The sequence below is a fragment of the Salmo salar genome, chromosome 26, assembly GCF_965601325.2.
Source record: "Salmo salar chromosome 26, fSalSal1, whole genome shotgun sequence".
Classification (NCBI taxonomy): domain Eukaryota; kingdom Metazoa; phylum Chordata; class Actinopteri; order Salmoniformes; family Salmonidae; genus Salmo; species Salmo salar.
In genome coordinates this window covers 54,858,933-54,885,000 of record NC_138316.1, presented here as the reverse complement: position 1 = coordinate 54,885,000, position 26,068 = coordinate 54,858,933, and the positions used below count along the sequence as shown (strand labels likewise).

The 26,068-nt window shown below is 48.1% G+C and overlaps 1 protein-coding gene across 1 annotated transcript in view; it reads right to left on the bottom strand.

Moving 5' to 3' along the window:
- LOC106588126 (palmitoyltransferase ZDHHC7) overlaps positions 1-15,783 on the bottom strand; it is a 48,037-nt gene extending 32,254 nt beyond the window's left edge. The window contains exons 1-3 of the mRNA XM_082969869.1: positions 15,222-15,783; positions 3,982-4,311; positions 487-611 (exon numbers count right to left, since the gene is read on the bottom strand). Coding sequence (XP_082825995.1) covers positions 487-611; positions 3,982-4,305 — 449 coding nt within the window. The 5' untranslated portion in view covers positions 4,306-4,311; positions 15,222-15,783. The remainder of the gene's footprint in view (positions 1-486; positions 612-3,981; positions 4,312-15,221) is intronic.
- Between the last annotated feature and the right edge of the window lie 10,285 nt (positions 15,784-26,068).

The window sequence follows — 26,068 nt, the reverse complement described above, 5'->3', positions numbered from 1 at the left end:
ACATCTCTGTCGTGGTGTATACCTGCAGTGGTGAGCCCTCTGTGTCCTGATGTGATAGGTATCTATAGATATATATACCATCTCTGTCGTGGTGTCTACCTGCAGTGGTGAGCTCTCTGTGTCCTGATGTGATAGGTATCTATAGAGATATATACCATCTCTGTCGTGGTGTCTACCTGCAGTGGTGAGCTCTCTGTGTCCTGATGTGATAGGTATCTATAGAGATATATACCATCTCTGTCGTGGTGTCTACCTGCAGTGGTGAGCCCTCTGTGTCCTGATGTGATAGGTATCTATAGAGATATATACCATCTCTGTCGTGGTGTCTACCTGCAGTGGTGAGCTCTCTGTGTCCTGATGTGATAGGTATCTATAGAGATATATACCATCTCTGTCGTGGTGTCTACCTGCAGTGGTGAGCTCTCTGTGTCCTGATGTGATAGGTATCTATAGATATATATATAACATCTCTGTCGTGGTGTCTACCTGCAGTGGTGAGCTCTCTGTGGCTTGATGCTGCAGCACTTGGGACATTTATAGATGACCTCTCCAGGTTTCAGCTGCAGACTGTCCATGTAGTCTTTGGTGGCGTTGCCCTGAGGAACCGCCCCCTGATGGGAGGAGTTATAGACGTCAACGTCAGAACAGGAAGGACACAAAGCAGCTTCAGAGATTATTCAATATTATATATATTCTATACATGAAACAACCTAGTATTTACCCTGAGGAAACATCAACCTATATAGTCTTTACCCTGAGGAGACATCAACCTATATAGTCTTTACCCTGAGGAGACATCAACCTATATAGTCTTTACCCTGAGGAGACATCAACCTATATAGTCTTTACCCTGAGGAGAGGAGACATCAACCTATATAGTCTTTACCCTGAGGAGACATCAACCTATATAGTCTTTACCCTGAGGAGACATCAACCTATATAGTCTTTACCCTGAGGAGACATCAACCTATATAGTCTTTACCCTGAGGAGACATCAACCTATATAGTCTTTACCCTGAGGAGACATCAACCTATATAGTCTTTACCCTGAGGAGACATCAACCTATATAGTCTTTACCCTGAGGAGACATCAACCTATATAGTCTTTACCCTGAGGAGACATCAACCTATATAGTCTTTACCCTGAGGAGACATCAACCTATATAGTCTTTACCCTGAGGAGACATCAACCTATATAGTCTTTACCCTGAGGAGAGGAGACATCAACCTATATAGTCTTTACCCTGAGGAGACATCAACCTATATAGTCTTTACCCTGAGGAGACATCAACCTATATAGTCTTTACCCTGAGGAGACATCAACCTATATAGTCTTTACCCTGAGGAGAGGAGACATCAACCTATATAGTCTTTACCCTGAGGAGACATCAACCTATATAGTCTTTACCCTGAGGAGAGGAGACATCAACCTATATAGTCTTTACCCTGAGGAGACATCAACCTATATAGTCTTTACCCTGAGGAGACATCAACCTATATAGTCTTTACCCTGAGGAGACATCAACCTATATAGTCTTTACCCTGAGGAAACATCAACCTATATAGTATTTACCCTGAGGAGACATCAACCTATATAGTCTTTACCCTGAGGAGACATCAACCTATATAGTCTTTACCCTGAGGAGACATCAACCTATATAGTCTTTACCCTGAGGAGACATCAACCTATATAGTCTTTACCCTGAGGAGATATCAACCTATATAGTCTTTACCCTGAGGAGACATCAACCTATATAGTCTTTACCCTGAGGAGACATCAACCTATATAGTCTTTACCCTGAGGAGACATCAACCTATATAGTCTTTACCCTGAGGAGACATCAACCTATATAGTCTTTACCCTGAGGAGAGGAGACATCAACCTATATAGTCTTTACCCTGAGGAGACATCAACCTATATAGTCTTTACCCTGAGGAGACATCAACCTATATAGTCTTTACCCTGAGGAGACATCAACCTATATAGTCTTTACCCTGAGGAGACATCAACCTATATAGTCTTTACCCTGAGGAGAGGAGACATCAACCTATATAGTCTTTACCCTGAGGAGACATCAACCTATATAGTCTTTACCCTGAGGAGACATCAACCTATATAGTCTTTACCCTGAGGAGAGGAGACATCAACCTATATAGTCTTTACCCTGAGGAGACATCAACCTATATAGTCTTTACCCTGAGGAGACATCAACCTATATAGTCTTTACCCTGATGAGACATCAACCTATATAGTCTTTACCCTGAGGAGACATCAACCTATATAGTCTTTACCCTGAGGAGAGGAGACATCAACCTATATAGTCTTTACCCTGAGGAGATATCAACCTATATAGTCTTTACCCTGAGGAGACATCAACCTATATAGTCTTTACCCTGAGGAGACATCAACCTATATAGTCTTTACCCTGAGGAGACATCAACCTATATAGTCTTTACCCTGAGGAGACATCAACCTATATAGTCTTTACCCTGAGGAGACATCAACCTATATAGTCTTTACCCTGAGGAGACATCAACCTATATAGTCTTTACCCTGAGGAGATATCAACCTATATAGTCTTTACCCTGAGGAGACATCAACCTATATAGTCTTTACCCTGAGGAGACATCAACCTATATAGTCTTTACCCTGAGGAGACATCAACCTATATAGTCTTTACCCTGAGGAGACATCAACCTATATAGTCTTTACCCTGAGGAGACATCAACCTATATAGTCTTTACCCTGAGGAGACATCAACCTATATAGTCTTTACCCTGAGGAGACATCAACCTATATAGTCTTTACCCTGACAGACTAGTGCTGCAGGAACAGACAGACTGACTGACTGACTCACCCTACCAGGAGACTGTCTCCTTCTCCCAGGGAGAGTCCGTCCCTGTCCTCACAGAGACAGACTTCTCATCGTTCTGAGGTGCTCCATTGACCAGAGCCTCCCACCGCCTCGTCTCTCTCTCCTTCCTTCCCCCCCCTCCGTCTTGTCTCTCCTTCCTCCCTCCGTCTTGTCTGTCCTTCCTCCCCCTCTGTCTTGTCTCTCTCTCCTTCCTCCGCCTCGTCTCTCTCTCCTTCCTTCCCCCCCGTCTTGTCTCTCCTTCCTCCCCCCCCCCCCGTCTTGTCTCTCCTTCCTCCCCCTCCGTCTTGTCTCTCCTTCCTCCCCCCCCCCCGTCTTGTCTCTCCTTCCTCCCCCTCCGTCTTGTCTCTCCTTCCTCCCTCCCCCTCCGTCTTGTCTCTCCTTCCTCCCCCTCCGTCTTGTCTCTCCTTCCTCCTCCCTCCGTCTTGTCTCTCCTTCCTCCCCCTCCGTCTTGTCTCTCCTTCCTCCCCCTCCGTCTTGTCTCTCCTTCCTCCCCCTCCGTCTTGTCTCTCCCTCCTCCTCCCTCCGTCTTGTCTCTCCTCCCTCCCCCTCCGTCTTGTCTCTCCTTCCTCCCCCTCCGTCTTGTCTCTCCCTCCTCCCTCCGTCTTGTCTCTCCTTCCTTCCCCTCCGTCTTGTCTCTCCTTCCTCCCTCCCCCTCCGTCTTGTCTCTCCTTCCTTCCTCCCCCTCCGTCTTGTCTCTCCTTCCTTCCCCTCCGTCTTGTCTCTCCTTCCTCCCTCCCCCTCCGTCTTGTCTCTCCTTCCTTCCTCCCCCTCCGTCTTGTCTCTCCTTCCTCCCCCTCCGTCTTGTCTCTCCTTCCTCCCCCTCCGTCTTGTCTCTCCTTCCTCCTCCCTCCGTCTTGTCTCTCCCTCCTCCCTCCGTCTTGTCTCTCCCTCCTCCCTCCGTCTTGTCTCTCCTTCCTCCCCCTCCGTCTTGTCTCTCCTTCCTCCCCCTCCGTCTTGTCTCTCCTTCCTCCCCCTCCGTCTTGTCTCTCCTTCCTCCCCCCCTCCGTCTTGTCTCTCCTTCCTCCCCCCTCCGTCTTGTCTCTCCCTCCTCCCTCCGTCTTGTCTCTCCTTCCTCCCCCTCCGTCTGCTCCCTCTAACTTCTCACCGGGTCTGAAAGCATGGCACGTAGATGCGAGGCCAGCGCCATGACAGCCAGGAAGTTAAACAACGCTCCGTTGATCACGGAATACCACAAGCTCTTGTTTGGCAGCAGCATCACCAGATTGACCACAAAGTCAGCGTAAAGGACCAACAACCAGGTCACCACACCACAGACTATACCACAGCCGTCCTGGATGAACCACAGGCTGTCCTGGTCAGCCGTGGGAAACAGAGGACCAGCTCGTCCGGCAGCCTCGGGGTCATCGTCAGCTGACAGCAGGGGTCGCTGCTGCTCTGTGTCACGCTGCCGTTGGCCTGAAGACTGCATCCTGCCCTGGAAGGAAGGAAGGAAGGAAGGAAGGAAGGAAGGAAGGAAGGAAGGAAGGAAGGAAGGAAGGAAGGAAGGAAGGAAGGAAGGAAGGAAGGAAGGAAGGAAGGAAGGAGATGGAGAGAAAAGGAATCAGAAATAGTCATTTACCAAAAGTCGATTTCATGGCTCCTCAAAATTGTATTCTACCCTTCTACCACAGTCCATTAACTACAGTCCATTAACTACAGTCCATTAACTACAGGACCACAGTCCCTTAACTACAGTCCATTAACTACAGGACTACAGTCCATTAACTACAGTCCATTAACTACAGGACCACAGTCCATTAACTACAGGACCACAGTCCATTAACTACAGGACCACAGTCAATTAACTACAGGACCACAGTCCATTAACTACAGTCCATTAACTACAGGACCACAGTCAATTAACCACAGTCCGTTAACTACAGGACCACAGTCCATTAACTACAGTCCATTAACTACAGTCCATTAACTACAGGATGCTATAAAGCATTATGTCCATCAGCATAGAGGCTATAAAGCATTATGTCCATCAGTGTAGAGGCTATAAAGCATTATGTCTATCAGTGTAGAGGCTATAAAGCATTATGTCCATCAGCATAGAGGCTATAAAGCATTATGTCCATCAGCGTAGAGGCTATAAAGCATTATGTCCATCAGCGTAGAGGCTATAAAGCATTATGTCCATCAGTGTAGAGGCTATAAAGCATTATGTTCATCAGCATAGAGGCTATAAAGCATTATGTCCATCAGCGTAGAGGCTATAAAGCATTATGTCCATCAGTGTAGAGGCTATAAAGCATTATGTCCATCAGCATAGAGGCTATAAAGCATTATGTCCATCAGTGTAGAGGCTATAAAGCATTATGTCCATCAGCGTAGAGGCTATAAAGCATTATGTCTATCAGTGTAGAGGCTATAAAGCATTATGTCCATCAGCATAGAGGCTATAAAGCATTATGTCCATCAGTGTAGAGGCTATAAAGCATTATGTCCATCAGTGTAGAGGCTATAAAGCATTATGTCCATCAGCGAAGAGGCTATAAAGCATTATGTCCATCAGTGTAGAGGCTATAAAGCATTATGTCCATCAGTGTAGAGGCTATAAAGCATTATGTCCATCAGTGTAGAGGCTATAAAGCATTATGTCCATCAGCGTAGAGGCTATAAAGCATTATGTCCATCAGTGAAGAGGCTATAAAGCATTATGTCCATCAGTGTAGAGGCTATAAAGCATTATGTCCATCAGCGTAGAGGCTATAAAGCATTATGTCTATCAGTGTAGAGGCTATAAAGCATTATGTCCATCAGCGTAGAGGCTATAAAGCATTATGTCCATCAGTGTAGAGGCTATAAAGCATTATGTCCATCAGTGAAGAGACTATAAAGCATTATGTCCATCAGCGTAGAGGCTATAAAGCATTATGTCCATCAGTGTAGAGGCTATAAAGCATTATGTCCATCAGTGAAGAGGCTATAAAGCATTATGTCCATCAGTGAAGAGGCTATAAAGCATTATGTCCATCAGTGTAGAGACTATAAAGCATTATGTACATCAGTGAAGAGGCTATAAAGCATTATGTCCATCAGTTCCCAGCCCTACTGCCTTCATCTCCATGTATCCTTCCACCCCAGTCCCTTGTGGAGCGCAGCTCTGTCTGTCTGTCTCCTGTCTAAATGGGTCAGACTGTGGAACAGTCCCTGAACAACCAGCCAACCAGGTGACCCAGCTTCTTGGTCACCGCTAACTGGGTCTCTCACACCCGTAAAGCAACAGCCAGGTGACCCAGCTTCTTAGTCACCGCTAACTGGGTCTCTCACACCCGTAAAGCAACAGCCAGGTGACCCAGCTTCTTAGTCACCGCTAACTGGGTCTCTCACACCCGTAAAGCAACAGCCAGGTGACCCAGCTTCTTAGTCACCACTAACTGGGTCTCTCACACCCGTAAAGCAACAGCCAGGTGACCCAGCTTCTTAGTCACCACTAACTGGGTCTTTCTCACACCTGTAAAGCAACAGCCAGGTGACCCAGCTTCTTAGTCACCGCTAACTGGGTCTCTCACACCCGTAAAGCAACAGCCAGGTGACCCAGCTTCTTAGTCACCACTAACTGGGTCTCTCACACCCGTAAAGCAACAGCCAGGTGACCCAGCTTCTTAGTCACCACTAACTGGGTCTCTCACACCCGTAAAGCAACAGCCAGGTGACCCAGCTTCTTAGTCACCGCTAACTGGGTCTCTCACACCCGTAAAGCAACAGCCAGGTGACCCAGCTTCTTAGTCACCACTAACTGGGTCTCTCACACCCGTAAAGCAACAGCCAGGTGACCCTGCTTCTTAGTCACCGCTAACTGGGTCTCTCACACCCGTAAAGCAACAGCCAGGTGACCCAGCTTCTTAGTCACCACTAACTGGGTCTCTCACACCCGTAAAGCAACAGCCAGGTGACCCAGCTTCTTAGTCACCACTAACTGGGTCTCTCACACCCGTAAAGCAACAGCCAGGTGACCCAGCTTCTTAGTCACCGCTAACTGGGTCTCTCACACCCGTAAAGCAACAGCCAGGTGACCCAGCTTCTTAGTCACCACTAACTGGGTCTCTCACACCCGTAAAGCAACAGCCAGGTGACCCTGCTTCTTAGTCACCGCTAACTGGGTCTCTCACACCCGTAAAGCAACAGCCAGGTGACCCAGCTTCTTAGTCACCGCTAACTGGGTCTCTCACACCCGTAAAGCAACAGCCAGGTGACCCAGCTTCTTAGTCACCACTAACTGGATCTCTCACACCCGTAAAGCAACAGCCAGGTGACCCAGCTTCTTAGTCACCGCTAACTGGGTCTCTCACACCCGTAAAGCAACAGCCAGGTGACCCAGCTTCTTAGTCACCGCTAACTGGGTCTCTCACACCCGTAAAGCAACAGCCAGGTGACCCAGCTTCTTAGTCACCACTAACTGGGTCTTTCTCACACCTGTAAAGCAACAGCCAGGTGACCCAGCTTCTTAGTCACCGCTAACTGGGTCTCTCACACCCGTAAAGCAACAGCCAGGTGACCCAGCTTCTTAGTCACCACTAACTGAGTCTCTCACACCCGTAAAGCAACAGCCAGGTGACCCAGCTTCTTAGTCACCGCTAACTGGGTCTTTCTCACACCTGTAAAGCAACAGCCAACCAGGTGACCCAGCTTCTTAGTCACCAATAACTGGGTCTTTCTCACACCTGTAAAGCAACAGCCAGGTGACCCAGCTTCTTAGTCACCACTAACTGGGTCTCTCACACCCGTAAAGCAACAGCCAGGTGACCCAGCTTCTTAGTCACCACTAACTGGGTCTCTCACACCCGTAAAGCAACAGCCAGGTTACCCAGCTTCTTAGTCACCACTAACTGGGTCTCTCACACCCGTAAAGCAACAGCCAGGTGACCCAGCTTCTTAGTCACCACTAACTGGGTCTCTCACACCCGTAAAGCAACAGCCAGGTTACCCAGCTTCTTAGTCACCACTAACTGGGTCTCTCACACCCGTAAAGCAACAGCCAGGTGACCCAGCTTCTTAGTCACCACTAACTGGGTCTCTCACACCCGTAAAGCAACAGCCAGGTGACCCAGCTTCTTAGTCACCACTAACTGGGTCTCTCACACCCGTAAAGCAACAGCCAGGTGACCCAGCTTCTTAGTCACCACTAACTGGGTCTCTCACACCCGTAAAGCAACAGCCAGGTGACCCAGCTTCTTAGTCACCACTAACTGGGTCTCTCACACCCGTAAAGCAACAGCCAGGTGACCCAGCTTCTTAGTCACCGCTAACTGGGTCTCTCACACCCGTAAAGCAACAGCCAGGTGACCCAGCTTCTTAGTCACCGCTAACTGGGTCTCTCACACCCGTAAAGCAACAGCCAGGTGACCCAGCTTCTTAGTCACCGCTAACTGGGTCTCTCACACCCGTAAAGCAACAGCCAGGTGACCCAGCTTCTTAGTCACCACTAACTGGGTCTCTCACACCCGTAAAGCAACAGCCAGGTGACCCAGCTTCTTAGTCACCACTAACTGGGTCTCTCACACCCGTAAAGCAACAGCCAGGTGACCCAGCTTCTTAGTCACCACTAACTGGGTCTCTCACACCCGTAAAGCAACAGCCAGGTGACCCAGCTTCTTAGTCACCGCTAACTGGGTCTCTCACACCCGTAAAGCAACAGCCAGGTGACCCAGCTTCTTAGTCACCGCTAACTGGGTCTCTAACACCCGTAAAGCAACAGCCAGGTGACCCAGCTTCTTAGTCACCACTAACTGGGTCTTTCTCACACCTGTAAAGCAACAGCCAGGTGACCCAGCTTCTTAGTCACCGCTAACTGGGTCTCTCACACCCGTAAAGCAACAGCCAGGTGACCCAGCTTCTTAGTCACCACTAACTGGGTCTCTCACACCCGTAAAGCAACAGCCAGGTGACCCAGCTTCTTAGTCACCGCTAACTGGGTCTCTCACACCCGTAAAGCAACAGCCAGGTGACCCAGCTTCTTAGTCACCGCTAACTGGGTCTCTCACACCCGTAAAGCAACAGCCAGGTGACCCAGCTTCTTAGTCACCACTAACTGGGTCTTTCTCACACCTGTAAAGCAACAGCCAGGTGACCCAGCTTCTTAGTCACCGCTAACTGGGTCTCTCACACCCGTAAAGCAACAGCCAGGTGACCCAGCTTCTTAGTCACCACTAACTGGGTCTCTCACACCCGTAAAGCAACAGCCAGGTGACCCAGCTTCTTAGTCACCGCTAACTGGGTCTTTCTCACACCTGTAAAGCAACATTAGTGATCAGAGTGAGACATTCTCCCTAACAGAGACAATCCCACTCCACTACATACTATTCTGAAAAGGCAATAACACACCACTGTAAAGCAGATAGAATAGAACCAAGTATCAGACCTGGTACCTGGTACCCATCACTACAACACAGGAATATAACCAAGATTCACACCTGGTACCCATCACTACAACACAGGAATATAACCAAGATTCACACCTGGTACCCATCACTACAACACAGGAATAGAACCAAGAATCACCTGGTACCCATCACTACAACACAGGAATAGAACCAAGATTCACACCTGGTACCTGGTACCCATCACTACAACACAGGAATAGAACCAAGATTCACACCTGGTACCCATCACTACAACACAGGAATAGAACCAAGATTCACACCTGGTACCCATCACTACAACACAGGACTAGAACCAAGAATCACCTGGTACCTGGTACCCATCACTACAACACAGGACTAGAACCAAGAACCACCTGGTACCCATCACTACAACACAGGACTAGAACCAAGAACCACCTGGTACCCATCACTACAACACAGGACTAGAACCAAGAATCACCTGGTACCCATCACTACAACACAGGAATAGAACCAAGATTCACACCTGGTACCTGGTACCCATCACTACAACACAGGAATAGAACCAAGAACCACCTGGTACCCATCACTACCACACAGGAACAGAACCAAGAATCACACCTGGTACCTGGTACCCATCACTACAACACAGGAATATAACCAATAATCAACCTGGTACCCATCACTACCACACAGGAATAGAACCAAGAATCACCTGGTACCTGGTACCCATCACTACAACACAGGACTAGAACCAAGATTCACACCTGGTACCTGGTACCCATCACTACAACACAGGAATAGAACCAAGATTCACACCTGGTACCTGGTACCCATCACTACAACACAGGACTAGAACCAAGATTCACACCTGGTACCTGGTACCCATCACTACAACACAGGACTAGAACCAAGAACCACCTGGTACCCATCACTACAACACAGGAATAGAACCAAGATTCACACCTGGTACCCATCACTACAACACAGGAATAGAACCAAGAATCACCTGGTACCCATCACTACAACACAGGAATAGAACCAAGATTCACACCTGGTACCCATCACTACAACACAGGAATAGAACCAAGAACCACCTGGTACCCATCACTACAACACAGGACTAGAACCAAGAATCAACCTGGTACCTGGTACCCATCACTACAACACAGGAATAGAACCAAGATTCACACCTGGTACCCATCACTACCACACAGGAACAGAACCAAGAATCACACCTGGTACCTGGTACCCATCACTACAACACAGGAATAGAACCAAGATTCACACCTGGTACCCATCACTACCACACAGGAACAGAACCAAGATTCACACCTGGTACCTGGTACCCATCACTACAACACAGGACTAGAACCAAGAATCACCTGGTACCCATCACTACAACACAGGAATAGAACCAAGATTCACACCTGGTACCCATCACTACAACACAGGAATAGAACCAAGAATCACCTGGTACCTGGTACCCATCACTACAACACAGGACTAGAACCAAGATTCACACCTGGTACCCATCACTACAACACAGGACTAGAACCAAGATTCACACCTGGTACCTGGTACCCATCACTACAACACAGGAATAGAACCAAGAACCACCTGGTACCCATCACTACCACACAGGAACAGAACCAAGAATCACACCTGGTACCTGGTACCCATCACTACAACACAGGAATAGAACCAAGAACCACCTGGTACCCATCACTACCACACAGGAACAGAACCAAGAATCACCTGGTACCCATCACTACAACACAGGACTAGAACCAAGAATCACACCTGGTACCCATCACTACAACACAGGACTAGAACCAATAATCAACCTGGTACCTGGTACCCATCACTACAACACAGGACTAGAACCAAGAACCACCTGGTACCCATCACTACAACACAGGACTAGAACCAAGAATCACCTGGTACCCATCACTACAACACAGGAATAGAACCAAGATTCACACCTGGTACCTGGTACCCATCACTACAACACAGGACTAGAACCAAGAATCACCTGGTACCCATCACTACAACACAGGACTAGAACCAAGAATCACCTGGTACCCATCACTACAACACAGGAATAGAACCAAGAATCACCTGGTACCCATCACTACAACACAGGAATAGAACCAAGAATCACCTGGTACCTGGTACCCATCACTACAACACAGGAACAGAACCAAGAATCACCTGGTACCCATCACTACAACACAGGAATAGAACCAAGAATCTAAGTGACTTTCAGCGTGACCCCTAATGTGTCGCTCCGTCACATATTTGTGTATTACAAGGGTTTAAAAGTAAAGTTAACGATTTTAAACCCCAGAAAGGCTATTTTTAATGGGGGGGGGAAGTGCTCTCTGGACAGATGTAGCTGCATTGATTCCCCCGTGTCTAGTGAGAGGCAGAAGGCAGGGCCATTGGACTGGCCAATCCATGTGGACACGAGCCCCATTAAGGATCAAATCAAATGTATTTATAAAGCCCTTCTTACATCAGCTGATATCTCAAAGTACTGTAACAGAAACCCAGCCTAACCCCCCCCAAAAAATAGCAAGCAATGCAGGTGTAGAACCCTATTCCCTATATAGTTCACTACTTTAGACCTTGTCCCCTTTTAGACCTGGTGAAAAGTAGTGCACTACATAGTCAGCTGTCTCCTATCCCCACCAGCCCTGTTTAACCTTGTAGGTCTCCCTTCAGCCATGTCACTGTACTGCACACACCAAGACACCAAGACTAGACCAGGTCACCACCAAGACTAGACCAGCTGCCCAGCGAGCTTCTTGATGCCATCTACACTGGCTTAGTGAAACAAGGTAAGTCATGTTTCAGAACAATGAGAGGACATATAGGCCTAGCCTAGGGTCAGTGCAGGTCACCACAGCAACAACTAGCCTAGCGTCAGCGCAGGTCACCGCAGCAACAACTAGCCTAGCGTCAGCGCAGGTCACCACAGCAACAACTAGCCTAGCGTCAGCGCAGGTCACCACAGCAACAACTAGCCTAGCGTCAGCGCAGGTCACCACAGCAACAACTAGCCTAGCGTCAGCGCAGGTCACCACAGCAACAACTAGCCTAGCGTCAGTGCAGGTCACCGCAGCAACAACTAGCCTAGCGTCAGTGCAGGTCACCACAGCAACAACTAGTCTAGCATCAGTGCAGGTCACCACAGCAACAACATCTACTATCACAACTATATGAGTTGTCGTAGGTATCTGACCTCGTCAGAGCATCACCCCCAGTACAGCCTAGGTATCTGACCTCATCAGAGCATCACCCCCAGTACAGCCTAGGTTTCTGACCTCATCAGAGCATCACCCCAGTACAGCCTAGGTATCTGACCTCGTCAGGGCATCACCCCCAGTACAGATCATTTGGTAAGTCAGTCTGGATAAGAGCGTCTGCTTAATGACTGAAACGTAGACATCATTAACTGGTCTTTGTGCGAGACGTTGATGTTACTGAACTCCCTGTTCAAACAGTTGGCACACAGTTCAGACACTCATCGGTACAAGACATACCACCAGAGGTCTCTTCGCAGTCCGCAGGTCCAGAACAGACTGGGAAACACACAGTTCAGACACTCATCGGTACAAGACATGCAACCAGAGGTCTCTTCACAGTCCGCAGGTCCAGAACAGACTGGGAAACACACAGTTCAGAGACCCATCGGTACAAGACATGCAACCAGAGGTCTCTTCACAGTCCGCAGGTCCAGAACAGACTGGGAAACACACAGTTCAGAGACCCATCGGTACAAGACATGCAACCAGAGGTCTCTTCACAGTCCGCAGGTCCAGAACAGACTGGGAAACACACAGTTCAGAGACCCATCGGTACAAGACATACAACCAGAGGTCTCTTCACAGTCCGCAGGTCCAGAACAGACTGGGAAACACACAGTTCAGAGACCCATCGGTACAAGACATACAACCAGAGGTCTCTTCACAGTCTGCAGGTCCAGAACAGACTGGGAAACACACAGTTCAGAGACCCATCGGTACAAGACATACCACCAGAGGTCTCTTCACAGTCCGCAGGTCCAGAACAGACTGGGAATCACACCGTATTAAATCGAGCAATGACTACACGGAACTCTCCGGTAACCCAGGTAACTCAAGCTACCCATAAAACCAGATAAAAGAACACCTTACTGCACATAGGGCTGTGTCTCTTCACAGTCCCATTTCCTACATATTGGAATTTACACTGTATTATGTATTAGATCTAGATGTTGCGTGTATGTACTGATATGTAGGCTGTGAGTGATGTTTTAAATGTATGTATTTCAGTCCTTGACGAATAATGTTGTGTACTATGGATTATGTCACATGGAAGAGTAACTGCTTTTGCTGTCTGTCTGTCTGTCTGTCTGTCTGTCTGTCTGTCTGTCTGTCTGTCTGTCTGTCTGTCTGTCTGTCTGTCTGTCTGTCTGTCTGTCTGTCTGTGTCTGTGTGTGCTCACAGATTCAACCCAGATCTGCACACTGGCAGCTATCCTTTCCACAACAGCATATTTCCCTGATGGGGACACAAACACACATGTAGCAATATAGCTTTTCTCCCACAGGCCCTGTCTGAAAGTACAAACACATTAAACTACTTGAATCTTAAAGGCCAAATGTGTCCATTTGTGTATAATGTGGTCCAGGCCAGGTTCATGTTAACTAGGCTGAGCATTTCGATGCCAAGAGTTACAATGAGCTTGCCCTGAATAACATAGGGTGTGCGTCCCAAATCACACTATAAAAAGGGACATAGGAAGCCATTTAGGACGCTGTCATATCTAGGCGCAGCTATCCACACAACAAATAGTAGAGAAACAGCACAACTTTGGCTGTAGTATCGGTATCATTCAGTCAAGCTCCACTTCCCTCTGCTGTTGAGGAAACTCAACTCATCTCCTAATAGTCGGGTCTGGTATGTTGTTTACTGTCACACCCATCTTTAAATAGCCTGGACTAGCAGGCTCTTAACACGCAGTGAAAGCCAGTGACAGGTTATAACTATCCCACATGTCACATCGTCTCTTTGCTATACTGTGTACAAGAAGAACAACCTGTCATATCTGTTCTGATCCAGTCCACATCGTCTCTTTGGTGTACAAGAAGAACAACCTGTCCTATCTGTTCTGATCCAGTCCACATCGTCTCTTTGGTGTACAAGAAGAACAACCTGTCATATCTGTTCTGATCCAGTCCACATCGTCTCTTTGGTGTACAAGAAGAACAACCTGTCATATCTGTTCTGATCCAGTCCACATCGTCTCTTTGCTATACTGTGTACAAGAAGAACAACCTGTCATATCTGTTCTGATCCAGTCCACATCGTCTCTTTGCTATACTGTGTACAAGAAGAACAACCTGTCATATCTGATCTACTAGCGATTCATTTGATCAGTACTTTCTGAAGAACATTTCATTCTGGTTTGATCATGTTTCTTTAGTAGCTAACGTTACTAGTAACTAATGTGGGGTTTTTTTTAAACATTTTTTGCAATATTATTATTATTCCCCACATCTGTTTGAGCGACAAGACACACAACAGCGGATGTATGAACCTGATTAAAATGGTCAATTACATTAGCTAAACAAGCTACAATTATTAACTTCAGAAATCATTCAAACAAATAAGAAAGAAATCGCTATTCACGGGTCGTGATTAACGTTAGCTAGCATTGAAAACATGTTACAACAGTTGCTATTTTTGCCCTTAATTGACCAACATATTGTTCCTAGCTAAATCAAAGCTAGCTAGCCAGTTAGCATAACAACACTACCAATTCTGTTAGCATAGTTACGTTAAACGGCCAAGCTAGCTAGCCAGTTAGCATAACAACACTACCAATTCTGTTAGCATAGTTACGTTAACCGGCCAAGCTAGCTAGCCAGTTAGCATAACAACACTACCAATTCTGTTAGCATAGTTACGTTAACCGGCCAAGCTAGCTAACGTTATCTGTCGCCTCTTACCACAATGTTCCTTGTTCGAGACCAGATGTATGTCGTCGGTTACATGTTTATACAGTGTGTTATTTTTCATGCCAAAGAAAGCCACAAACAACCACCATCTTCACCCTTCTCTCTCTCTCTCTCTCTCTCTCTCTCTCTCCCTCTCCCTCTTCCCACTCTCTCTTTCTCTTTCTCTTCCCCTTCTCTCTCTCAACTCACACCAATGCTAACAGCTGGAGGAATTACTTCCGGGTTGAGCTTCTTCCTGATTGGCCTGTACGATGAGTCGATTGTTGACAACAGAATCGTTTATGGTCCAAATGTATTCTGCTTTGGCCGGTCAGCATTTACGGTGATGCGGTTCTGCAGATGCAGGGCATTCATACTTCTTGCGCTTCGCAGAGCCACAAATACAATGAGACAGACTGATTTCATCAGATGTATAAATGTGAAGTTTCCTCTCACTAGCAAATCTGCTGCTGGTGAGAGGAAGCCCAGTGGCCTGCAGTGGGAGAACATGGAACGAGATGGATTTTAGCCGAAATTCTGCAAATATTCTCATCGTTGAAACAATTGATCTCAATACAGGTTTCTGTTGCCTAAACTTTAATCTGTTACGAACAGAGTGGACTAAGTTTTGTAGACCTTACCCTTTGCCAAAACTTAAAAATAATAATAATACCGTTATTTAGAAGGAGCGCAAAGTCAAATCGAGATTTTGCACACACGCACTACACAGAGTATCCGTTTCCAAACGGAAATGTGCAAAGATATGCTAGAACGAGTAAATAGGATCTTGCTGCCTCGTTCTTGGCTCTGCCCCCTCCTTGCATGTTCTCCCCACTGTGACTCACTTTTCCCCATTGGAAACGACAGGCTGTGGTCTATCTTGGCAGGCTGTGGCAACAGCGCCATCCAGTGGACTAGAGTGGAAGTGCACCTGGGGGTCTCTAAAGTCACAGATTTCACATAGCAACTGAGAGGTGGACATGGACATTTCCACGCGAGTTGGCACTCTTAGTACTGCGGTTAGCGTGCAGTACCAGGCAGGATAGACAACTCTTTAGGTACCAAGGTGCGTTTCGGTTTAACTTAGTCATTGTATTTTAAAAATATATATTTTTAATTTCCAGGGTCAATGCCCTGCTCAAGGGCATGTTGACTGATCTATCACCAGGCCAAAAAACGTGAACCCGAAACCTCCAAGATCCCCCCACAGTTCCCCAATAGCTTCTCCCTCAACCCTCCAAGATCCCCCCCACAGTTCCCCAATAGCTGCTCCCTCAACCCTCCAAGATCCCCCCCACAGTTCCCCAATAGCTGCTCCCTCAACCCTCCAGGATCCCCCCCACAGTTCCCCAATAGCTGTCCCTCACCCCTCCAAGATCCCCCCCACAGTTCCCCAATAGCTGTCCCTCACCCCTCCAAGATCCCCCCCACAGTTCCCCAATAGCTGCTCCCTCAACCCTCCAAGATCCCTCCACAGTTCCCCAATAGCTGTCCCTTAACCCTCCAAGATCCCCCCACAGTTCCCCAATAGCTGGCCCTCAACCCTCCAAAATCCCCCCCACAGTTCCCCAATAGCTGCTCCCTCAACCCTCCAAGATCCCCCCACAGTTCCCCAATAGCTGCTCCCTCAACCCTCCAAGATCCCCCCCACAGTTCCCCAATAGCTGTCCCTCAACGCTCCAAGATCCCCCCCACAGTTCCCCAATAGCTGTCCCTCGACCCTCCAATATCTCCCCCACAGTTCCCCAATAGCTGCTCCATCAACCCTCCAAGATCCCCCCCACAGTTCCCCAATAGCTGCTCCCTCAACCCTCCAAAATCCCCCCCAGGAAGAAAAATAAAATAAAAAATACAATTAATTCCATTCTCCACCCCCCCCCAAGAACCCCCCCAATGCACCAACAACCAAGAGAATGGACTAAAGAGAATAAAAAGAAAAGACAGAACAGCAAACAATGAAACAAAATAATACATTTAAAACAAAGGACATCAAGGAAAATCAACTGAAATCATAACAGCAATGCCAACTGTATATGTTTGTGTGCATGTCTGGCACTATTACATGTATGTGTGTGTTCTTGTATGTGTTTATTTGAATGAGAGTGTGTGTACAGTATATGCATGTGTACAAACACCTGCACGGCGTCAGCCTCAGGTAAACCGGCATTAGCTGTAAAAACACTGCCACTCAGAGTCATTCAAATGTACTTTTTAATTATGGACTTGGTCATTGTTAGCTAGCTAAAATAAAGTGGTCGAGTTATTTATTATGGCTTTATTTGGGGGGGGGGGGGGGGTATAATTTAGTCGTTTTGTATGGCTAGTGTAACGGCTGTCTTCTGAAATGAACCAAGGCGCAGCAGGTATGTGAATACTCATTTTTTAATTACCCAACAAAAGGAGTAAAGCATCCACAGGAAACAATAAACATGACAGCAGCAACAGTTTGCAGGCTAAAAAACACTGTGCAAAACAACCACCCACAAACCCCAGTGACAAACAACTCCTACATATATGACTCCCAATCAGAAACAACGATTCCCAGCTGTTCCTGATCAGGAGCAACAAGACACACACCAGACTGTCACGTCCTGACCCCCAAACTACTACACCAGCTCCATCTGCTGGTCAGGACGTGACAGCACCCCCCCCTCAAGGTGCAGACCCCGGAATGCACCTAACCACAAAAAAAAAAAAACAACAAACAAAATCCCCAACAAAACCCATAAACAGTAACCCTAAACAATAAGGGAGGGAAGGGAGGGTGGCTGCCGTCAACGACGGCACTGTGCTACACCCTCCCTCCCCAACCCACCTATCCTGGAGGCGGCTCAGGCTCTGGCCGTTCCAGGCAGTCGGGCCACTCTGGCAGCTCGGGACAGTCGGGGCAGTCTGGCAGCTCGGGACAGTCGGGGCAGTCTGGCAGCTCGGGACAGTCTGGCAGTTCAGCGCAGTCTGGCCACTCCGGCAGTTCAGCGCAGTCTGGCCACTCCGGCAGTTCAGCGCAGTCTGGCCACTCCGGCAGTTCAGCGCAGTCTGGGCACTCCGGCAGTTCAGCGCAGTCTGGGCACTCCGGCAGTTCAGCGCAGTCTGGGCACTCCGGCAGTTCAGCGCAGTCTGGCCACTCCGGCAGTTCAGCGCAGTCTGGCCTCTCCGGCAGTTCAGCGCAGTCTGGCCACTCTGGCGACTGTTGACTGGCGGGCAGCTCTGGCGACTGTTGACTGGCGGGCAGCTCTGGCGACTGTTGACTGGCGAGGCTGGGTTCACGCACTTGAAGCCTGGTGCGTGGTGCTGGTACTGGGCGTACCAGATTGTGAACACGCACCTCCATGCTAGTGCGGGGAGCTGGCCTGGGGCTCCATTCTTGCCCCGCAAAACTCCCCTTGTGCCCCCCCCTAAAAAATTATTGGGGGTGCCTCTCGGTCTCCCTTACCTCGCCAGCCTTCTTCCGCTGCTTGGTCCTGTGTTGGTGGGTGGTTCTGTAACGGCTGTCTTCTGAAATGAACCAAGGCGCAGCAGGTATGTGAATACTCATTTTTTTAATTACCCAACAAAAGGAGTAAAGCATCCACAGGAAACAATAAACATGACAGCAGCAACAGTTTGCAGGCTAAAAAACACTGTGCAAAACAACCACCCACAAACCCCAGTGACAAACAACTCCTACATATATGACTCCCAATCAGGAACAACGATTCCCAGCTGTTCCTGATCAGGAGCCATAAGACACACACAAGACTGTCACGTCCTGACCCCCAAACTACTACACCAGCTCCATCTGCTGGTCAGGACGTGACAGCTAGGCTTCGTTGTGTTGACTGTGATGTGTTTTGTCTGTGGGTAATAGCAGTGAGGTGGAAAATACTTCAACACTGAACAAAACTATAAATGCAACATGTAAAGATTTGATTCCATGTTTCATGGTCAAACATTGTTTTCCCAGAAATGTTGCATACGCACAAAAGCCTTTATTTCTCTCAGATTTTGGTCCAAAAAAATTGTTCACATCCCTGTCAGTGAGCATTTCTCCTTTGCCGTGATAATCCACTTTACAGGTGTGGCATAACAAGATGCTGATTAAACAGCATGATCATTACACAGGAGCACCTTGTGCTGGGGGCACACAATGCCACAGATGTCTCAAGTTTTGAGGGAGTGTGCAATTGGCATGCAGACTGCAGGAATGTCGACCAGAGCTGTTGGCAGAGAACTGAGCAGCCCAAGACCTCCACATCTGGCTTCTTCACCTGCGGTATTGTCGAAGGAGGGGTGGAGAAAAATTAATTCTGATTGGCTGGGCCTGGCTCCCCAGTGGCTGGGCCTGGCTCCCCAGTGGCTGGGCCTGGCTCCCCAGTGGCTGGGCCTGGCTCCCCAGTGGGTGGGCCTGGCCCCCCAGTGGCTGGGCCTGGCTCCCCAGTGGGTGGGCCTGGCTCCCCAGTGGGTGGGCCTGGCTCCCCAGTGGGTAGGCCTATGCCCTTCCAGGCTCACTCATGGCTGTACCCCTGCCCAATCAACTGAAATCCATAGATTAGGGCCATATGAATTACTGATTTCCTTATATGAACTGTAACTCAATAAAATCTTTGAAATGGTGGCGTTTATATTTTTGTTCAGTATAACTACACGGTGGAGTAATTGTGTTCATGCTCAGAGAAACCACAAGGGGGAAACTGGTGCTCACTGTCAGCCTGGGCATCATTTGCACCTTGTCAGGCAATCTGCCACATTGGCCTACCTGGTTGAGACCTGCTACACAGGCCATAGTGTCAATCACAAGGTGTGGAAAGAAATCTATAGGAGTTTATCAATAGGAGTGTGAGGGTTCCGGTTGTGAGGGTTCTGGTTCTGAGGGTTGCGGTTGTTAGGGTTCTCGTTGTGAGGGTTCCGGTTGTTAGGGTTCCGGTTGTGAGGGTTCCGGTTGTTAGGGTTCCGGTTCTGAGGTTTCCGGTTCTGAGGGTTCCGCTTGTGAGGGTTCCGGTTGTGAGGGTTCCGGTTGTGAGGGTTCCGGTTGTGAGGGTTCCGGTTGTTAGGGTTCCGGTTGTGAGGGTTCCGGTTGTGAGGGTTCCGGTTGTTAGGGTTCCGGTTGTTAGGGTTCCGGTTGTGAGGGTTCCGGTTCTGAGGGTTCCGGTTCTGAGGGTTCCGGTTCTGAGGGTTCCGGTTGTTAGGGTTCCGGTTCTGAGGGTGTTGAGTGTGAGAGCAGAGTCCCTCTCCTCCTATCTTCTCTCCTCTCCTCTCCTCTCCTCTCCACTGCCCTCCTCTCCTCTCCCCTCTCCTCTCCGCTCATCTCCTCTGTCCTCCTCTCCCCTCCCCTCCCCTCCTCCTCTCTCCCCTCCCCTCCTCCTCCTCCTCTTCTGTCCTCTCCTCTCCTCTGCCCTCCTCTCTTCTCTCCTCCGCCCTCCTCCATCACCCTCACTCTATCCTGACCTGCTAGTTACTGAGTCACAACTTCTCTTACTGAGTCACTCTTCTCTCCCCTCCCCTCCTCCTCTTCTGTCCTCTCCTCTACCCTCCACTCCTCCTCTCTCCTCTACCCCCCCCCCCCCCCTCATATTCTCTCTTCTTCTTCTCCTTGCAAATACAGGACATACAGGTAACTGCCAAAATAAAGGAAACACCAGCAGAAAGTGTGTTAATAAGGTATTGGGCCATCACCAGCCAGAACAGCTTCAATGTACCTTGGTATAGATTCTACAAGTGTTTGTAACTCTATTGGAGGGATGAGACATCATTCTTCCTCCAGATATTCCATCATTTGGTGTTTTGTTGATGGTGGTGGAAACCGCTGTCTCAGGTACCACTCCTGAATCTCCCATAAGTGTTGAACTGGGTCCTTTTAAAAAATATTTGTTTTTATTTTTTACCCCTTTTTCTCCCCCAATTTCCTGGTTTCCAATTGTTACAATCTTGTCTCATCGCTGCAACTCTCGTATGGTCACTCTGACAGAGCTCTAGAGTTCCTCTGTGGAGATGGGAGAACCTTCCAGGACAACCATCTCTGCAGCACTCCACCAATCAGGCCTTTATGGTAGAGTGGCCAGTGGCCAGAGGAAAGCAACTCATCAGTAAAAGATATGACAGTCCGCTTGGAGTTTGCCAAAAGGCACCTAAAGGACTCTCAGACCATGAGAAACATGATTCTCTGGTCTGATGGAACCAAGATTGAACTCTGTGGCCTGAATGCCAAGTGTCACGTCTGGAGGAAACCTGGCATTGTCTCTACGGTGACGCATGGTGATGGCTGCACCATGCTGTGGGGATTTCATTCAGCGGCAGGGACTGGGAGACTAGTCAGCATTGAGGGAAAGATGAACGGAGCAAAGTGCAGAGAGATCCTTGATAAAAACCTGCTCCAGAGAGCTCAGGACCTCAGACTGGGGTGAAGATTCACCTTCCAACAGGACAACGACCCTAAGCACACAGCCAAGACAACACAGGAGTGGCTTCGAGACAAGTCTCTGAATGTCCTTGAGTGGCCCAGCCAGAGCCCAGACTTGACCCTGATCAAACATCTCTGGAGAGACCTGAAAATAGCTGTGCAGCGACACTCCCCATCCGACCTGACAGAGCTTGAGAGGATCTGCAGAGAAGAATGGGAGATACTCCCCAAATACAGGTGTGCCAAGCTTGTAGCATCATAACCAGGAAGACTCGAGGCTGTAATTGCTGCCAAAGGTGCTTCGACAAAGTACTGAGTGAAGGGTCTGAATACTTACGTAGTACATGTGATATTTCAGTTTTTTCTTTTTAATACATTTGCAAATTTCCTAAACCTGTTTTTGCTTTGTCATTAGTATTGTGATGTCATTATGGGGTATTGTGATGTCATTACGGGGTATTGTGATGTCATTATGGGGTATTGTGATGTCATTATGGGGTATTGTGATGTCATTACGGGGTATTGTGATGTCATTACGGGGTATTGTGATGTCATTATGGGGTATTGTGATGTCATTACGGGGTATTGTGATGTCATTACGGGGTATTGTGATGTCATTACGGGGTATTGTGATGTCATTACGGGGTATTGTGATGTCATTATGGGGTATTGTTGGAAGATTGATGAGGGGAAAACATTTTTTTTTAATCCATTTTAGGACAAGGCTGTAACGTAACAAAATTGGGAAAAAGTCAAGGCGTCTGAATACTTTCCGAATGCACAACCAAGCAGCTTTTACAACACAGCAGCTTTTACAACACAGCAGCTTTTACAACACAGCAGCTTTTACAACACAGCAGCTTTTACAACACAGCAGCTTTTACAATGGGGGTCAATGGGAAAGAACGTTGGTTTCCCCCAATTTGTGGGCGAGGAGAAGTCCTTATTAGGTGAACATGGACTGGCAGTATAAAGTGAGGGTGAGCAGCTTACTAATGGAGGATAAACAGAGGGAAGGATGGAAAAGAGAGAGGAGCAGCTATGTTTTCACTCTCACCTAAAGAAGCGGGGTGAACAGAGCTTTAACAGGGCTGTAGCAGGGCTGCGGGTGAAGATGGGATGGGATTAGCTCTAAGCCTGCTCTCGGCAGATGCTCCGGCTTCTTCGGGCTCATCTCAGTTTAGCGCGGAAAGCTCCTAACTCTATAGAGAGGCTGGACGAAGAGGCTTATTCTGTTACAAATTAAGCCAAATGGGGGGTGTCAGGCCTAATGCCAGCGCTGTAGCACACAGCAGCAGGTGGTGACACTCATAGAAACACTAATCTAAATCACAGCACACACTTCCTGCTTTTACTTCCTGCTTTTACTTCCTGCTTCGCTCCTATGGGTCCACTCACAATGGTCCACCCATTATGACATCATTGACTTGAATGGGGAGGCCTGTTCTAAAAACTAAAGGATTAAATCTATTTTTTTTTAATCATCAGTTGCATACAAGGTCCAACAGAAACTTGATATTCACTCTAACCAGAGAGAGATTCACATACTGTTGGCACCACACACACAGAGAGAGAGAGAGAGAGAGAGAGAGAGAGAGAGAGAGATTTACATTTTTTTCCCGACACTGTACATTAGTATTCAATATCATGGTAAACCTAGACGGTCATTTTCCATTAAGAAACATTCTGTAAATTGCTTTAACTCTTTTAAAAGTATTGTTTTTTTGGTAGTGGAAGAAGTTTGAAACGTTTTACTTAAGCGAAGCCGTTAAATATAGTCAAAGTTAAATTGAGTAAAATCATTGGTCTGATTACTTTGATAGACTACTATATAAACATTATCACTTAGGATTGAAGGGCAGTTAGATCACAAATCAGGAAAAACGACACTCTGACTACTACACTTTACCACTCTCCTTACTCACTAGTGTAAAGTACTTATGTTAAAATACTTTAAAGTAATACTTATGTCGTTTTTTGGGGGTATGTGTACTTTACTTTTTATATATATTTTTTTACAACTTTTACTTCACTACATTCCTAAAGAAAATATTGTACTTTTTACCTCCGTACATTTTCCCTGACAACCAAAAGTACTCGTTACATTTTGAATGCTGAGCAGGACAAGAAAACTGTGAAATTCACGCGCTTATCAAGAGAACACTTGGTCATCCCTACTGCCTCTGATCTGGAGGACTCACTAAACACAAATGCATCATTTGTAAATTATGTTTGAGTGTTACCCCTGGCTATCCGTACATTTTAAAACAAGAAAATGGTGGCGTCTGCTTTGTTTAATATAAGGAATTTTTAATTATTTTTATTTCACTAGGCAAGTCAGTTAAGAACAAATTGTTATTTATAACAACGGCCTACCGGGGAACAGTGGGTTAACTGCCAGGTGTCTCCCATCTCCGCTCACCTGTGTTTCTGCTTGTCTCCACCCCCCACCAGGTGTCTTCCATCTCCCCTCACCTGTGTTTCTGCTTGTCTCCACCCCCCACCAGGTGTCTTCCATCTCCCTTCACCTGTGTTTCTGCTTGTCTCCACCCCCCACCAGGTGTCTTCCATCTCCCTTCACCTGTGTTTCTGCTTGTATCCACCCCCCACCAGGTGTCTTCCATCTCCCCTCACCTGTGTTTCTGCCTGTCTCCACCCCCCACCAGGTGTCTTCCATCTCCCTTCACCTGTGTTTCTGCCTGTATCCACCCCCCACCAGGTGTCTTCCATCTCCCTTCACCTGTGTTTCTGCTTGTATCCACCCCCCACCAGGTGTCTTCCATCTCCCCTCACCTGTGTTTCTGCCTGTCTCCACCCCCCACCAGGTGTCTTCCATCTCCCTTCACCTGTGTTTCTGCCTGTCTCCACCCCCCACCAGGTGTCTTCCATCTCCCTTCACCTGTGTTTCTGCTTGTCTCCACCCCCCACCAGGTGTCTTCCATCTCCCCTCACCTGTGTTTCTGCTTGTCTCCACCCCCCACCAGGTGTCTTCCATCTCCCTTCACCTGTGTTTCTGCTTGTATCCACCCCCCACCAGGTGTCTTCCATCTCCCCTCACCTGTGTTTCTGCCTGTCTCCACCCCCCACCAGGTGTCTCCCATCTCCCCTCACCTGTGTTTCTGCCTGTCTCCACCCCCCACCAGGTGTCTCCCATCTCCGCTCACCTGTGTTTCTGTTTGTCTCCACCCCCCACCAGGTGTCTCCCATCTCTGCTCACCTGTGTTTCTGCCTGTCTCCACCCCCCACCAGGTGTCTTCCATCTCCCCTCACCTGTGTTTCTGCCTGTCTCCACCCCCCACCAGGTGTCTTCCATCTCCCTTCACCTGTGTTTCTGCTTGTATCCACCCCCCACCAGGTGTCTTCCATCTCCCCTCACCTGTGTTTCTGCTTGTCTCCACCCCCCACCAGGTGTCTTCCATCTCCCTTCACCTGTGTTTCTGCTTGTATCCACCCCCCACCAGGTGTCTCCCATCTCCCCTCACCTGTGTTTCTGTTTGTCTCCACCCCCCACCAGGTCTCTCCCATCTCTGCTCACCTGTGTTTCTGCCTGTCTCCACCCCCCACCAGGTGTCTTCCATCTCCCCTCACCTGTGTTTCTGCCTGTCTCCACCCCCCACCAGGTGTCTTCCATCTCCCTTCACCTGTGTTTCTGCCTGTCTCCACCCCCCACCAGGTGTCTCCCATCTCTGCTCACCTGTGTTTCTGCCTGTCTCCACCCCCCACCAGGTGTATTCCATCTCCCTTCACCTGTGTTTCTGCTTGTATCCACCCCCCACCAGGTGTCTTCCATCTCCCCTCACCTGTGTTTCTGCTTGTCTCCACCCCCCACCAGGTATCTCCATCTCCCCTCATGATTCCTGTGTTTTCTGTTTGTCTGTTGCCAGTTCGTCTCATCCCTTCAAGTCCTACCAGTGTGTTCCCGTGGTTCCCGTGCGCTGGGTCCTGAATCTGGTCCTGCCCTCCGTCCTGTTCCTGTCCTGAATCTGGTCCTGCCCTCCGTCCTGTTCCTGTCCTGAATCTGGTCCTGCCCTCCGTCCTGTTCCTGTCCTGAATCTGATCCTGCCCTCCGTCCTGTTCCTGTCCTGAATCTGGTCCTGGCTGCCGTCCTGTATCTGCTTTAACTCTGATTTGGATTACGACCTTTCGCCTGCCCCATGAACTTTAATGAACTCTGAGACTCGTACTGTCCGCTTCCTGTGTCTGCACCTGGGTCTTAGCCTGAGCCCTGATAGGATGAGAGAATGCCAAGAGTGTGCAAAGCTGTTATCAAGGCAAAGAGTGGCTACTTTGAAGAATTTAAAATATAAAATCGATTTTTATTTATTTAATACTTTTGTTGGTTACTACATGATTCCATATGTGTTATTTCGTAGTTTTGATGTCTTCAATATTATTCTACAATGTAGAAAATAGAGAAACACCCTTGAATGAGTAGGTGTGTCCAAGCTTTGGACTGGTACTGTGTATATATGTACTGGTACTG